This window comes from Tenrec ecaudatus, chromosome 14 (assembly GCF_050624435.1).
Source record: "Tenrec ecaudatus isolate mTenEca1 chromosome 14, mTenEca1.hap1, whole genome shotgun sequence".
Taxonomy (NCBI): Eukaryota; Metazoa; Chordata; class Mammalia; order Afrosoricida; family Tenrecidae; genus Tenrec; species Tenrec ecaudatus.
In genome coordinates, this window is record NC_134543.1 from 71073277 (window position 1) to 71090524 (window position 17248).

At 44.1% G+C, this 17248-nt stretch overlaps 1 protein-coding gene, 1 non-coding gene and 1 pseudogene across 2 annotated transcripts in view; 1 reads left to right on the forward strand and 2 right to left on the reverse strand.

The window, feature by feature from the left end:
• Positions 1–302: 302 nt before the first annotated feature.
• Positions 303–17248, forward strand: part of SNX6 (sorting nexin 6) — a 54689-nt gene continuing 37743 nt past the window's right edge. Inside the window, exons 1-2 of the mRNA XM_075530523.1 lie at positions 303–383; positions 543–590. Of these exons, the coding sequence (XP_075386638.1) occupies positions 378–383; positions 543–590 (54 nt within the window). The 5' untranslated portion in view covers positions 303–377. The remainder of the gene's footprint in view (positions 384–542; positions 591–17248) is intronic.
• On the reverse strand, positions 3339–3442 carry LOC142427015 (U6 spliceosomal RNA). Its single transcript, XR_012779860.1, has one exon. It is a non-coding gene; the product is annotated as a U6 spliceosomal RNA (small nuclear RNA).
• On the reverse strand, positions 3591–4667 carry LOC142426838 (GDP-D-glucose phosphorylase 1-like; annotated as a pseudogene).

Genomic DNA, 17248 nt, shown 5'->3' on the forward strand with positions numbered 1-17248 from the left:
GATCTCACTGTGGCTCCTGCAGGCCACCTGCTGAGTTTCTCGCTGGAGCCCTCCGGCTAAGGAAACTGGACAGCGCCCGGGGTAGCCCGGAGCCCTTCCTGGGTCCCGGCCAGGGCGCTGTCCCCGACAGGCTAGAGGGCTTCCGGGTCCGGAGGCCCGGGTCGAGGGTCCAGACGACTCGAGACAACCTGCCTCCCGGCCCCCGGCCCCCCTGCAACGGGGCGGGGCGAGGCTGCCCCGAGGCCCCGCCCCATTTGGACCCGCCCCTCATGCCCCGCCCCCGGCCCCGCCCCCGCCCCCGCCCCGCCCGCGGCCGCCGGCTCCCTGCGGCCCGGGGTGCGGCGCGCGCCTGCGCCGGCCTTCGCTTCGGAGCAGCCATGATGGTGGGTGTTCTCCTCGGCGCTGAGCCCAGGGCGCGCGGTGGGGGCGGCGGGTGCGGGGCGGCCGCGGGGCCCGCGATGGCCTGGCACTAACGTCTCCCCTTTGTGTCTCCCCCCGCTTGGGCTTCTCCCCGGGCGCGCCGGCCACCGTCGGCCCCGCAGGAAGGCCTGGACGACGGCCCCGACTTCCTCTCGGAGGAGGACCGCGGAGTAAGTTTCGCCTCCTTGGGCTGTGGGCTCGTTCCTCCTGGGCTCCGGGGCGTGGCCCGGGAGGGGGTCCGCGACGCGGGGCTCCCCTTCTCGGCGGCCCTTTCGCTTTCCCCGCCGCGCCGCGCCCCGCCCTCCTACAGCCCTTCCTCCCTGGGGACGCTCCGTCCCGATTTCTCGGGGACCCGCGGCCTCTTCGCCGGCCCCTGGCCCAGCGCACGCCCACCCCCAGACGGGCCTCCCCTTCACTCCCCGCCCGGGCGGGGGTGCGGAAGTGCAAGTGGGGGCCGGGCTCGAACGCCCCTACCCGTTCCCTTTGGGACCTTGAAAACTCAGCTCAGCCCCTCCGTTTGCCCCAGTGGACCTCTCCAACCTTCGCCCACCCTCCTCTCGCTGTAAGGCACGATTTTGTGCAGGCACGCTCTGGGTGACCCTTTTGCAAAGCTTGCTGTATTCGCCAAATCTTAACTCTTAAATCTGAACGCGATTTTGCACCCTGCTGGAAGCGCACGGTTTCTTGTACTTCACCTAGGAGCCGGAAAAACAAATCTCTCGCAGGATTCCCTTGGCGTTTGGAGACCAGTTGCATTCTGCGTCCGAAAGGAGCTCAGGGCTTCCCCTCTATTGTCTCCCTCCCATGGCCTTGCTGTGTGGAGCCTTGTGCCGGTGTGCACTTGACAGCTATTGAGAAGCGGTCATTGCAGCGCACTAAGGTACCCTCGTCCACTCACATTGGACAGCCTGCACTTGAGTTTTCCGCCTTGCTTTCACCAGCCTATCTTGGACGATCATTTCTGTGAGTGGATTTTCTGGGTAACCCACTGCCCTCCACTTGCCCTTTCCGATTCAGACCAACCCTTTAGGACAAGTAGACTTACTTGCTCCATAGGGTTTCCAGACAGTAAATCTTGACAGGAGGAGGAAGCCCCATAAAATACTCTTGAGCACTTTATTTTGTTGTTTTCAGCAGGAGAGAGATGATCAAAGCTGAGGTTGTTAGTATTAACTGATGACCTTTGAGTCAAAGAAGCAGAGGGTCTTCACAATTAACAGAGTGGTTTCTCTAAAGATAAGACATTTGGACACTTTTGCTTAAATAACTTTCGGTCAGAGTGTGTAGTCTGCCAGGCAAGGCTGGCAGATTTGCTTTCTTGTCGAATCTGACTAATGCTTGTTTTTTGGCCATGTTGATGAAGTGAAAAGTAGAGCAAATGTCTTCTGATGAAGATTTGTGTTCTGTGTTTGTGCCTTTGGCAAGGTTTAGTTGGTTGGGATCAGAAGCATTTAAGTAGTGTGTCCCAGAAGCCTTTTTCATATGTGACGGAATTAAAGGGAGAGGCAGAATAACAGCATGGAGGTTCTCCTAGGTGAAAATTTTAATTTGAAAATGGGAAAAAACATTACCATGACTGAAAAAACGTTGAGACTGTTTTGATAGATATGCACATATGTCCAGTTCTTCCTAGTTTTGGTCCAGTGGCAGGGTGAATGATAATAATTATACCCAGGCTAAGCACTCCATTGTGTGAGCATTGTTGCATTATATTCTCATCCCAGTGAAGCTTTTAGAGTTCTTGATAAGAGATCTGAAATCAGAAAGCTAAGTAAGTAGTGGGAGGTCACATAGCCAGTAAGGGGGAGAGCCGAACAAGAAAACGATGTTTTTCAGACAGCAGAGCCAATGAATGTTGGATGTTTATAAAATGAAACAAAACATGCAAAAAAATGCATGTTTTTTGGGCCCACGCCCTACTGAATCAGGGTCTAGGGACAGGGAGGACAGATCTGCTCTATAAACAAGCATGAGATGATTGTGGTGGTGTTTTTTTTAGTTGTTGTTTTGCAAAAAGAACTGCATTTTTGTGATCACATTGATTGGCAGAGAGGGAGAAAAAGTTAAATGTCATTTAGTTTTAAGAACTTGCTAGTTACCTGCAAACCAACTCATCTCAGGGGAAGACGAATCCTTGGTCACTTGTGAATATCAATTTACGAAGGCTTCTCTTCTGAACATATCCTACATTAGATAGTCTCTTGTTTTCCACACTGGATGAATTCTTGGTGTCAGCCAACTCTCAGTGGGGGGCAGAAGGGAGGAACTAGAACACTATCATCACACCAAACAAAGAGCGATGTAACATTCTGTTTCTTTGATTTACGTTTCTTCGTTTCTCACTTCATCAAATTCTATAGTAGTCATGGTTTCTTTTACATCTCCCAATATCATATTTAAATGATAATCATAAGCATGCAGTCTTCCTTAAAGATTTTGCTTTTTCACATCCAGACTGAACCTAATGTTATCCAGAGGTTCCTGTACTGTGTTGGTAGTTTGTTTCTGGTTCACATCATTCGCCATGTTTTAAACTCTGATGAAGTTTGATAACTATGCAGCATTTTCCTGCTATCTTCTCATTTCAGGACTGTTTAAATTTCCTTACATTGTGTTTGTCCTGAGAGAAATAGTCATAAGTAGAACTTTGAGGCACTATACTTTTGATTTAGATCATCTTGTTCAGTCTTAAAGTTTTGATAGAAAAAAAAGCATGTTTGATATAAAGTGCAAGGACATTCACTGCAGGGGTAGTGATACAGGGGACATCACAGATTTAAAAATAATTCAAGTTAAAAAATTAATACAAGTGTTTCATTCAAAGCAGCAAGTAAGCAAAATTAGAATCAAAAGTTTTTTTAAGGGTAATTTGTTTATTTCAAGGTTTTGCTCTTTGGTTTATTAAATAGATTTATTGGAAAAATACGGAACGCTTCGTGAATTTGCGTGTCCTTGTGCAGAGGTTATGCTAATCTTCTCTGTATTGTTCCAACTTCGGTGTATATGCTACTGAAGCGAGCATGGTTTTGCTATTTTTAAAGACCCCTTATCAGTTCTTTATCTCTTCCTTCAGCTGAGACATGTTGAGTAAGCAGTCATATCACAAGCCTTATGGGTAGGACTCTGGAGAAGGACTGAGATCAGTGAAAGAATAAATACCTTGGGAAGGATTACTGCTCCTCTTGGGCCACCAGGGCCACGCGGACCTCCTCTGCCTGGGCTGGAGGCAGAAGACAGTCTTGGATAAGGCTCAGAGCAGCTACCTTCGTCAGACTGGTGAAGTCCTGGGAAGTTTTGACAGGGAGGCGCCCAGTCAACTCACAGAGGGCAACATTGAAAGGTCCACTATCCTTTATCCCAAAGTTGGACTTCCGGGTACAGAGAATGACTTGAACCCCCATGATGGCTGAGGAAGGTGAGGTCTTCCCAGGTGGGGCTCCCCGGGTCACAAACAAGTTATGTGCAATCTCATGGACAGTCACAGAGTCAGTGGCTCGGCATACCCTGCTTACCAAGGCTCTGAGTCAGGTCCTGGGCCGCTAGCATGATAGAGGAAGCCAGGGGCTGGGAGGGCCTGGAGCAGGTGCAAAAGGCCACCAGGGGCACTCCTACGGGCAGTCTGTGGGCTAGGTACTAGCCATGCAAATGCAGGTGATTCCCTGAGGCCAAGCCACCCAGGTTGTTGAAGCCAACATGGAAGCCTGGGTGTAGGCTCAGCAGCACGACCTCGACCCCGGCCCACAGTGCACCTGGCAGCAGGGGCTGTAGCAGCACCTGGGCAGACTCAGGCATCAGCAGCACGTGGCCCTACTCCAAGGGACTGACATTGATCATCACCAGGATGTCCTCTTGCTGGAGCACAAATGGAAGAGGATTTCTCCCGGTTGGATCTTGTTGAAGGTTAATCTGTCCCGGGTCAAATGGCTGCCTCACGCTCCTGATGCTCTGGGGACGTCTTCTCCGTACCCCTCGCTCTACATTCAGCTGAGCCACCAACCCCCCCAGCACCGGAGAGAGTTTGGGTCTGCAGTTCCCCCAGCTCCATCCACGGTCTCCAGGCAGAACAGATGGCAGAGTCGAAGCAAGATAGTGGCAGGGCCCTCAGCATGCCAGATGCATGCCCGGGCCATTGAATCCTTTTGGCCAGGCGTTCCTCTTGTTCACAAAGTCAGGAATAACTTGTCCTTCCAATCCTTGTTCAGAGGTTGCAGATAGGAAGCTTCATTTGAACTGTGCGGAGTAACCATGAGGCTGACCCAGAGGGCCTACATAAGACTTCAGAAGGAGGCACTATCTTGTTGGAGGGGCTGCAGTCCAAGTTAGGAGTTCCTGCCGCTTTGTTGGGCCCAAAATTCCGGGACCATCGTGACTTCAGGAGCCAGATCCTCGCAGAGAGTTAAGAGTCAATGACTTTAAATAAAAGTTTTAATAGCCTTAAATTTACGTTCTGATACTTGGATTAGAACAGAGTCTGAATTGGTTTTACTTAAAACCCTAAAATATCATTTTGAGGAAAACAAAAAAAATTGATTTAATAATGCACAATGCTGAAAATCATTGCCCTCTTCTTTATCTCTTCCACCATACTCTGCATAATAGGATTGTGTGCCCCCACCCCCACCACAAATGAAGGACAGTAACACCTTTTAACAAACAGATGAGCCCTTGAACTGGATCCGTTTTGTCTGATGTGTTTGTTGAGCAAAAACAGCACATGCCAGAGTGTTGGCATAATTCTATTTTACCTTTTGTTTATTGATCGGACATGATGATATGTTTATTGTTTTAAAAAATTACTTAGGTTCTAGTTACCTCTCCTGGGCGCCTGCCTTGCTCTGCCCTGTGTATTCCTTATCTTAATTAATGACGTCATTTCCCAGGAGCACAAGGAGAGAGAGCTCTGAATCAGATCCTATACTCCCCCCACATCAAAAAAGTCACTGAGGACAGTTGATTTCACTTCTGAAATATTGTCTGTTATTTACCTTATTTTTTATTTGCATAGCTCCAGTTAAGGCCCTGATACTTCTTGCCTGGATTTTAGCAGTTCTAGTCATTGATCTCTGTATCTTCAGTCCTACTTTCCAATCAAGCTGCACATTACATCTACTTACCTAACTAAGATGATCAAATCGAATAGCACCAGTAGTCAAAAGGACTTACACACACACTCACTCACTCACACACACACACACTCACCAATTCATTTCTGAATAAGGTCCAAACTCCTTAAGCCGGGGTTCAATATATAATAGCCTTTCCACCTGGCTTCATTTCTCTATATATCCTCCCTCATAGCCCTAGGCATAACCCTTCTACTTGTCATTTCCCAAACACCCCTCCTCTTTAATGCCTGCTTGTGCATGCTGTTTCAACATTGTGGGATGGCTTTTTCTCAAATGTGACTTAACCTTGTAAGACTTGGCCCAGATTTGCATTTTTCTTAGTGTGTATTTATATACCCTCTGCTACCGAATGATTAGCTTAAACATATTCCACATTTATTGATAGCTGTTTCAGATAAACGGGAGATATACGTTTTGCTGGATCTGAATAAGACAAAGTCCCTGCCCTGATATGTTCATTGTTAGTGAGGAAGAGTTTTACAGTCCTTTGATTTAAATAAATGTCGTGGGAGTACGAAGGAAGGAGTGTTTAACTTTGGGGAGAAAGAGGAATTACGAAGACATAATATAGCTACACACTTTTGTAGCGTAAGTCACTGAACTGTTCATGAAAAGCTGGGTGATTCAAACCCACCAGCCACACGATGAGAGAAAGACAGGGCAGTCTGCTTCTGTAAAGGAAGTGTCCAGCCTTGGAACCCTGTGAGGTACTTCCACTCTGCCCTCCAGGGTCACTGTGAGCTGGAATCGACGCAACAGCAGTGAACTTTTTGTTCCAGGGACTTTCCACATACTCCGTTTTCAAAACCCTATGAGGTAGTTTCTGCTATTACTTTGGAAAGGAACACCAGTTCAAAGAGATTTAATAATTTGCCCAAGGTCGTACAGCCAGGACTTAAACAAACAAACAAACAAACAAACAAAAACGCAGTTCCATCGAAGAGTTGATGTTGACTTTTAGAGACCCTGCAGGACATGGTTGCACTGCCCGCGTGCCTTTCCCAAACGGACTCCGTAAGGGAGTAGAAAGCCCCATCTTCCACAGAACAGCTGCTGGTTTCTGTGAAGCCTGCAGCCCAACGTGTAGCCACTACACCTCCAGGGCCAGTACCAGCTAGATTTAAACCCAGACAAGCTAGCTTTAGGACCTGGGTGTTTAACCACTGTGCTAGCACCTAAATTAACTGGGCCTTAAACACTGCAGGCTTAGGAGTTTGCCTGTAGAGAGGATAGTGTGTAGGTAATTGGCCTGTTGTCACCTGTTCTTACTGAGGAATTGGGGTTGCAGAGGTTAGATAGGAGTAGTGCAGATCGAGTGTGAACTGTGTAATGACAAAAAGAGCAGGCAGTGGGAAGCCCCTCGGGAAAGCTGGGAAAGGAAAATAGCATATCAGGAAGCAGAAAAAGCAGTTTAAGGAGCTGGGATGAAGGAAAGGGCACAGCAAATAGATAGTTTGGAGATAGTGTTGACAGGGCTTAGTGACCGAATAAGGTGGCACAGTGGTTAAGGTCTCACTTGTTAGCCTAAAAGTGGTTTGAACCTCTCAGTCACTGAGGAAACGATATACCAATCTGCTTCAAGATCACAGCCTTGGAAACCCTGTGAGGGCAGTTCTACTGTGAGTCAAAATGGACCCTGTGGCAGTACATGTACCAAAAGACCCAGACTCACTGCCATCGGTTGCTTCTTCCTTGCGATGCTTTAGAGTAGGACTGCTCCTGTAAGCTGGTGAGGCTCTGCGTCTGGGAGCAGAAACCTGGTCTTCTTTGAGAAAGGGCTGGCGATTTTGAGCTGCCGACCTGGCGGTTAGCAGCCCAACACGTAACCCACTCTGCCACCAGAAAACTTGCAAGACCTGGAAAAATAAGATGCTCCTATCGAGTTCTGGCTTTCAGAGGTTTCACTGTGTGTGATGTATGGACTGGAGAGGAGAAAAATGAGGAAGATAGGAGGGAAAACAGATTTTAGAGATGTACACAAGTTTGGTTTCTAACCCAACATTGGAAACAATGTAAGATCTATAAGGGGGAGGAGGATCTCTCTCTTGCTGATCTCTAGCTGCTAGGACACCGTATAGCATATCGAAGCCTTTGCATTAATTGTTTACTAAGTGAATAAATCTAGGTATATATGCCGAGTTGGTAGCCTGAAACTCTTGTTTGTCAACTTAGAGTAAAAGTTCTGAGTTGGAATTATAAATTTAGGAATTACTAAGAGTGGCTGAGCTCACCAAGGCTAGTTAACACCCAGGGAAAATAAACATTTAAGGTTCCGCATGGAGGAGAAGATTATTTCCTAAAACTAATAGAGATAATAAGGGAATGAGAGAAGAGATGCCTCTCAGCCCCTCCCCGAAATTGAAAGAAGAGAATTACCAGAGGGAGGGAGTGTTCAGCTCGTCAAGGTAAAATACCACAGCAAGTAAAACCTGGGAAGTCTGCGGGACTTTGGAAAGCCATTGTTACGTGAAGGCTTTTGTGAGACTTCTATTCCTACCAGTAGTGCTTGAGGATTCCGCCTTCCCTGCCGTCTCTAACATGAACTACTCTCGTTTTCCTGAGAATAGCCTGGAAGTGTCTCTCTGTTGACCTTTTCTGAAAGCTCTACCTATTTTTTTTTTAAACACACTAAGAAAGAAAAAGGAGTCCTGGTGCATTGGACTGCAAACCCAAGGTCAGAGGGTAAGCCTATCAGCTGATCTTGGGGAGAAAGATGGGGCCTTAGACTTCCATAAAGATGTACAGCTACAGAAACCCTAGAGGGTTGCTATGAGTTGGAATTGACACGTTGGCAATGGGTTTTTTAAAAAGAAAAATGTCAGCTATACTAAATTTGCTATCACCTGAAAGACAATCCTTATTTTCAGAGATGTCAACTAGGAAAAGTGTGTTTCTAAATTTGGTAAACTGTGATATAGTACATTAGTTTTCAGTAAAAATCCCATATTTCTGTAGGGGCTAATTTCATTTCAGAGGCTACTTTTTCCACTATATGTTTTCAAATACTGGAAAGGAAGCCTAAATTATCTTACTGTCAAACAGTAGTAATCCTTTATGCCCAATTTCCCCATAGACTCCAGAAATAGGAAAGAATTATATGGCGTGTGACGTGTATGTAGAGCAAAGTATAGGAAAATGCAGTATCAGAATTTTTGACCTTATTGTGACATACGTGGTTGAGTCAAAAAGTGTTGCCACAAGGACTTCAGTTCATAGATCATGTTGTCAGGTTCTGTTGAGTTTGCTCTAATTCACAGCAACTCCATGTGGTGTAGACCAGAACCCTGCGAGGTCTTGCACCCTCCCCAGAATTGTTACGTTTGAGTCCTTCATGAAAGGTGTTCCTGTCCCTGTGATGACTGGATGGCTACAGACGAGTTCTCTGGGCTATATGCTTGTCTTACTTTCATTCGGCTGCCTTAAGAAATAAAAGAAACTTTCGTGCTATGGAAAACACTATTTTGAGGTCAACGCTAACAACGCATTTCTTAAATTAATAAATCTTTTTAACAACAAATTTTTTAACAGAATTTCAGAGGGCCTCTTTCCAAATCACTGAAACTACAACAAATTCATAGCAATGCTCCCTCCCCCCTTGGAGCAACAGTTTCTAGATGGCTCTAGCATGGTGAGGAGAGCTGAGAAGACCTCAAGGATGCGGTCAAGGCAGAGAGGTGTCAGCTCAGAGGGTTAGGGTTCCTTTTGTTGTTTTAATTTGAAAGGGGTGATGTTGACAAACTTTCGCAAAGGGCACAGGACTATCACAGGTTTAAGGAAACGGAAAGCTGCGTTGGTGAGAAGGTGCCAGGGAGCTTGTGCCAAGGAATTGTTTCCCATCAAAACCATCCACTGCCTGTTTTCTGAGGGTAGCGAGGGCTCTCCAGTGGGAATTTTGTTGGGAAACCTTTAATAAAGGCTTTAATGATTTTTGTAGCAATGCTTTTTGATTTACCCCTATTTAAATTGAATCAACCATACCATCACCATTTTGTTGTGAACACATTTATAATTAATGCATGTATTTCAGAAAGAATGACTCAATAGAAAGAATGACTCAATAGCTGTTAAGGTGATAACAGTGAAAAATAATAGTAATAGGTAGTAAGTGAATGGATACAAAGTTAAGAAATAGAGGCATGTTAAAAGCACATGTTAAAAGAGGGGGCAATATTCCATATCTTGATCATAGTGGTAGTTAGGAAACAGCAAAGCCAAACCCATTGCTGTCGAGTCGATTCTGACACATAGAAACAGCCTAGTACAGTAGCGTACAGGTGCTCCATAGAGTTTTCACGGCTGTGATTAGCAGGCGTGAGCAGTCCGTGTGAACTGCTAACCTTTCTGTGAAAGTAGCACTTACCCACTGCTCCACTAAAGCTCCTAGTAGAGGTGTATGCTTTGTCAAAACTCTTCAAAATGCCTTTTTCAGTATGTAAATCGTACTTCAAATAGAATCTTAAGACTGAAAGTGTTAAGTAATTTTCATGCAAAAATGGTACAAAGCCAGTAAGTAATATGAATTGATTGAAGTTTATTTAATACACAATTTGAAAACTGTGGCAACACTTCTAACTAGAGTTAAAAATATTACAAAAAAAATGTTTCACGGATTCCTATACTTTTGCTTATACATTGCCATGGAAATAGGATCAAAGTAGTGTTATGGAGTGGCTCATAGACATGCAGTATTTCTTTGAGTAATTAATAGGATTTCCCTTAAAATAATATTTATTCTGACCTTTGGAGTTTCTGACTGCATATATGTAATCCTTAAGAATAATTTAATTACATTGTGCCCAAACCAAGCATTGCTTATTGGTCGTGTTGTGAAGATTTTTGTTTATATTGAGGTATAATACATACTGAAAGATAAACAAGCAGCCATCTAGCTGAGAAGCAACAAAGCTTACATGGAAGAAGCATACCAGCCTGTGTGATGATGAAGTGTCGAAGGGATCAGTTATCAGGCATCAAAGAACAAAAAAAAATATATCATTGTGAATGAGGAGGAGTGCAGAGTGGAGACCCAAAGCCCATCTGTAGGCAACTGGACATCCCCTTACAGAAGGGTTGCAGGGAGGTGACTAGCCACTCAGGGTGCAGTATAGCACCGATGAAACAGACAACTTTCCTCTGGTTCTTTAATGCTTCCTCCCCCCCCCCCCACTCTCATGATCCCAATTCTACCTTAAAAATCCAGCTAGACCAGAGGATGTACACTGGTACAGATAAGAGCTGGAAACACAAGACATCCAGGACAGATAAACCCTGCAGGACCAATAATGAGTAGCAATACCAGGTGGGTAAGGGGAAGGTGGAGGGAAAAAGGGGAACTTATCACAATGATCGACATATAAGCCCCTTCCTAGGGAACAGACAACAGAAAAGTGGGTGAAGGGAGACAGTCGACAGTGTAAGACATGAAGTAATAATAATTATAAATAATAAAGTGTTTATAAGGGAGGGAGGGGGGGAAATGAGCTGATACCAAGGGCTCAAGTAGAAATAAAATGTCTTGAGAATGATGATGACAACAAATGTACAAATGGGCTTGACATGATGGATGTATGGATTGTGATAAGAGTTGTATGAGCCCCCAGTATAATGATTTGAAATAGCTCTCTCTACTGAAAACTGAGCTGTAATCTTTGATCTTCATCAAGTGCCTCAGTCCTCTTTGCTTTCAGAGCGTGTCATCTGCATAATCACAGGTTATTGATGAATCTTCCACCAATCCGAATGCCTCGTTTTTCTTTGTATAGTCCAGTTTCTCAGATTATTTGCTTGGTATATAGATTGAAAGAATTTATGAAAGGCTATAACCCTGCACAGAACTTTCCTGATTTTAAACCACACAATATCCCCTAGTTTTGCTCAAACAACTTTTTGATCTTTGTGCAGGTTCCATATAAGCACAATTAAATGTTCTGAAATTCCTATTTTTCACAATGTTATCCATCATTTCTTTTGATGCGCACATTTAAATGCCTTTTATAGTCAATAAAACATGGGTAAACATTTTTTTAGCCAAGATTTGTCAGATGTCAGCAATTACATCTCTTGTTTCAAGTCCTGTTATGAGTCCAGCTTGAATTTTTGGCAGTTCCCTGTCCATGTACTGCTTTTTTTTTTTTAATCGTCAGCAAAGTTTTGTTTGTGTGTTCTATAATTACCTCATTCCATTGGATCATTTTTCTTTAGAATGGGCACAGATATGGATCTGTCTCAGTTGTTGGCCTGATAGCTGCCTTCTTATTGTTCTAGCTTAGGAACGAGCACTCCGTTCTCGCATTTGTTTGAAACATGCCAATTGCTGTTCCATCAATTCTTGGAGCTTTGTTTTTCACCCCTTGGTTCTTAATCATGTGCTGCCTCCTAAAGTGGTTGACGTTGACCAGTTAATTTTGGAACAGTGACTGTATTCTTACTCCCCTCCCCCCCAATTCAGCAATTTGTGCACATTTTGTTTCATGACATAGTAGGTACAGTTTCTTCAACGTGATCACACTTTGCTCACTCCCTCCTTGGGTTCCCTGTTTCCATTTCCTCTTCTTTTCCCGCCCCTTCTTGTCTGCTGAGCAAACGCTGCCCTTTTGATCACACATGGTTGCTTGTTTTTCTTTTTTTCTTCAAAGAAATATGTACCTATGGATATTATTGTTCACTTAAAGCCTGTCTGTTGTTTGGCTGAATGGTAATCTCCAGGAGTGGGGCCAGTTTTAAAAGTCGGAAGGGTATGTAAGAACCAGAGTCGTCAAGGTCAACCAGTTTCTGTCACCTGGTAAGTCTGGTCTTTGTAATGGTCCTGGACTTTGTTCTCCCCTGTCCGTCCCCTCTGTCCAGGACCTTAATTGGGGCCATAGTAAGAGCAGCCGTGGTGGTGGCTAGTGCAGGCAGTGGGGGTCATTCCTGTGTTCCTACTACCTTCTTTACATTCAGCGTTTCCCCCGCAGAACCCTGCAATATTGCAATTTGAAGCCAATCCAGTGGTTCATCGGTCTTTTGTCATTAGTGTTCGGTGCGTTACATTTATGCTTGAAGTGGTCTCTAAATTCAGATGGGATATGTTCCAAGTCAAACGTTGGCTCTAGTGGACTTGTTTTCATTTCCTTCAGTTTTCACTTGGACTTGCATGTAACTTAAGGCATGTTCCGCAGCTGGCCCCAGCCTTGTTCTGAATGATGAGACGGAGTGTCTCCTCTCTCTCCACAGAGCAGTTTGATTCCTGCATACCCCATCTGGCAAGACGCATGTCCGTAGTCTGTGCTGTCAAATAAAGAAAAGTCTGTCTAGGGAACAGGGGCAGGGCATTGGCCTTGCAAAATTCTTTTATGTAATATCTGGCACCAAGGCTGTATTTTTCAACTATTTATCTTTCTTTGTTTCCAACTTTCAAATTCCAATTACCCGTAATTATCAGTGCAACGTGATTAATGTTTGTTGATTTTCACTGGTAGAAGTTGGTAAAAAGCTGTGCTTTCTCTATCATTAGTGGTTGATATGCATTTGAATGATAGCTATAGAATCCTGTCACTGAAAGTCTTGTATTTCAGAACAAATATTGAAATGCTCTTTTTGACGATGAAATATGATGCCATTCCTCTTCAACTTGTCATTCCCAGCACAGTAAACTATATGAGTGTTGATTTAAAATGACCAGCATCACTAATGCCTACGATACCCATCTTTACATGTCCCATTCAATTTTTGTTGATCTAAATTTCATATGTCCTCTGTCTCAGTTATTCGTGGGTATTTGTAGCTGTTACTTGTCATTTTGGCTTGTGTCTGTTACCGTCCAGCTGTATGGACCAGCAGTGAATGACGACCTGAAGAAAGAAAGTGGCCAATGGACTGATGATCCAAAGACAAATTTAATTTCCAAAGTACAACTTTATGTATTAATGAGGCAAGGGTACATAGCTTGCATAGTGTAACAATAACTGTGATAAGATTGCTCTAAGCACAAACAATTCCTTGGGACTAATCTTAACAAATGCAGCTGTGTTCTCAGTTTACTCATCGCATCTCACAATTTGGGAAAACATCATAAGGATATAGTTTCTTCAAGCACCCCAGAGAGTCACCAGTACACTTCAGTTGAAACTCAGTGACTCTCTTTAATTCCCCCCTTTTTATTTTATAGCTAAGGCTTAAGAACTAAAAGAGCAGCGATCTGCTGAAGCTGTGTTTTTTTCTAAAATGCTACAGGGTACAGAAACAGAACATTTGGTTAAAGCAGAACTTTACACAAGCTTGGGATCATCCTGCCTTCTTATGTTCTTATTGCAAATCTAGAACAATTTCACCCAGAACAATTCCAACTTCTTTATCACCTAGAACAGTGATTCTCAGCCTTCCTAGTCCCACAACCCTCATGTTGTGACCCCCCAACCATAAAATTATTTTCTTTGCTACTTCATAACTAATTTTGCTACTGTTATGAATTATAAATATCTGATATGCAGGATGTATTTTCATTGTTACAAATTGAACATAAAGCATAGTGATGAGTCACTAAAACAATATGTAATTATATATTGTTAAATTCTTATTTCTAATTACAAGTAAATTAAATTTGTCTTGAAGCATGGTATAGCATGGGTAACAGTCTTCATGCTGGCTACCGATATGTGGGCATATCTGCATGTGAGTGGACCCGCCTGGAGATGGATAGAGGAGCGGTGTCTCGGTTCCTAAGACCACTGGAAATATGGTCTTAGGCCACCCCTGTGAAAGGGTCAAGAGGTACAAGCAAACCAGGTGGTAGTGGGTCTTCAAATGGGGTACAACAGACACGTAACAATGTTAAAGGCAGGGGAGCCACTCACCCAGCGCTGGTCTCTGGAGTTGATTTAGCTAGAGTCTCTTTGAGGGTCCAGTTCATCCTTTCATCTTGCTCTGAGCTCTGAAGGCACTGTGTAATTTCCAATTTGTGCCTAGAATTTTCCTAGTGTTTGTATAGCTTTAGCAACAAATCCAGGACCATTGTCTGACCCAGTGGTGATCACTGTGAGTGTGATTGTGCTCCTCGGCTGTGAAGAGAGGCTGGAGTAGTTGTTGACAGTTGTCCCATGTTGGCTGGGGGATTTGACTCCACAATGACAATGCACTGGGTGACGTAGAGGAGTTGGTCTGGATGTTCGGCTTTTCCACCTATTTGACCTAAAATGAAAGCTTGAGCCGGATAACAAAGAGATTAAAAGTTCCTTCAGAAGGCCATCCCAGGTCAAAGAGTGGCTAATCATAATGGGGTACTGCGATGAACTTTTTCTCTACAAGATGAGGCCCCCCTTTTTTTAAAAGAGACCAGTGGACCAACATGAGATTGAACTGGTGGACTGATGTTTTCCTTGGGTCACTCCCATACCTGTAAGAGGGAAAGCGATGGCCACAAGACAGACACTAAAACACAGAACAAGTAGTGTACGGACAAACAGCACAGGCACCTCAGAGTGTCTTTAGCTGCTTTCCGCGGAATCTTCCAGTTCATGTGTAGACTCCAGCGGTAGCGTGAACAGCTTTATGCTCTCCTTCTGCCTAGTAGAAGCATATTAAAGGCTTAGTTGTAGCATCTGCTGCAGCGTGGCCTGTGGCCAAAGGTCTTGGGAGGCGCAATAAGCATAGAAGATATGATAACAAATGGAAAGTAGATTTATTTGGGGACCCTTTCAATACAGTAGGACTAAGTTGAGGTACAGCATTAACAGTATACAGAGAATCAGACACAATATTTAAGCAAAAGGATTACTATTTGAAACGACTACCGGGGACAGGTGGCAAAGGCGCAGAGGGAATAATCTCATTCTTAGGCCCTTCCTTTTTCAAATTTACATCATCTATTTTCAAATTTACATCATCTATTTCATGTTCATGTAGAGAAGCACAAGCCTTTTCCAAAATTTCCCATAACTTGGACCCAAGTCTCATCATCAAGAGTGCCTTCATCTGAAAACCTGGTATTAACTCTGGGGTTAGTTCCAGACAATCAATAATCTTATTTCTAGAAACAGAACTTCCCAGGTTTTTTTTTAACATGTGGTAGATAAGTCCAGGAAAAGCCCCGAACTTTCCATGGGAATTCTGCATGGAGTCACTGCTCCACACCCCCTCACCTTAGGGAAGTGTGACACTCCTTACTACAGCTCCAGACGCTGGTAGCCCGTCAGGTCCCTGTTCCAGGCACCGTATTGTTAACTCCCCGCAGTGTGGACCTGCAGGGAGTGACGACCCGAGAAAAAGAGTGGCCAGTGGACGGATGATCCAAAGGCACGTTTTATTTCCAAAGTACAGCTTTATACATTAGTGAGGCAAGGGCACATAGCTTGCATATGTAACAATAACCGTGATAAGATGGCTCTGAGCACAAACAATTCCTTGGCACTGGTCTTATCAAACAGTGTGCCATTGCTACACATAGGGTTCACTGGCCAGCTTTTTCAGGAGGAGGATCACCAGATCCTGCCTCCTGCACTGTCTTCATCTGGAAGCTCTTCCGAAACCTGTCTGCTCTGGCGACTCTGATAGTGTTTTTAAAAACAGTTTATGGATATAAAATTCATACATCATATTACCATAGCTAAGTCGCTTTTCAAGAGTTGTATGTGTACAGTTCTAGTACACCCGCCTGCATTCATTATTTGCTCCCCAGTTGCCCTCATTCTCCCCACCTCGTCCCAGTAAAACATCACACACATCAGTTACTTTCTCTGTGTGTCCACTCCTTCTGTGCTGTGCTTCATAAACTGAGAAACCTAATGGAAACAATTTAAAAATAATATAAATAAAATAAAGAAAAAGAAAAGACCACCAGCAATATTAAAAAGCTAAAAAAGAAAAAACTGACTGGAAACTGATTGCAGTAGCAATTGTACAACTCTACTTGACATGATTTAAATAGGAATGATATGTTTTATGTATTAGATTCCAACTATTAAAGGGAAATTAAAAGGTAAAGAAGAGATTTCTGTTGTGGAACAGGGAAGAAACAGTTAAGCCTTGAGAAAATTCAGGTTGGGTCTGCAGGGATGTCAGCTGACCAAGTATCATGTTCTGATGGTATTTTTATTTATTCGGGGGAGGGTGTTTATTTGTGTTACTTTGTTTAGAGAGTTGCTTTAATTTTTGTTGTTATTGGGTGAAGGCTTACAGAGCACATCATCAGTTTTCCATTCAACAACTCATACGCATTGTATGTACAGTCCCCACAGTGTAGTATCACTTAGCCCATCTCCTTCCTGGGTTTTCTGTATCCATTTCTCCTTTTGCAATCTTTCTGAACTTTGTCCTTGGGTGAATGCTCCCATTTGATTTCAGATGGTTGCTTATTCTAGATGTCCATGCCTCACTAGTATTATTGTTCCCTTTATGGAAAATTGAAATTGAACCAGGGTTGCTGGCAGGAGACGGGGGTAGGGAGGAGAGAGGCATGCATTCAGTTACAGACCTCAAGGATGAATAGGGGCCAGAGTCTCAAGGGCTCCACCACTCTTTATCTGAGCAGTAAGTCTGGGCTTTTTTGTGATTTTGAGTTTTGTTCTACATCTTTTTCACTGTCTGCCCAGGACTTTTGAATGTGATCTCTTTTAGTACATGTGGTAGTGGCAGCAGGGCATCATGTAGACTTCTGGTCTCAGGGTCCTAGACACTGATGTTTGCATGGTCCATCCATCAGTCCATTGGGCCTCCATGTGTCTTCCATG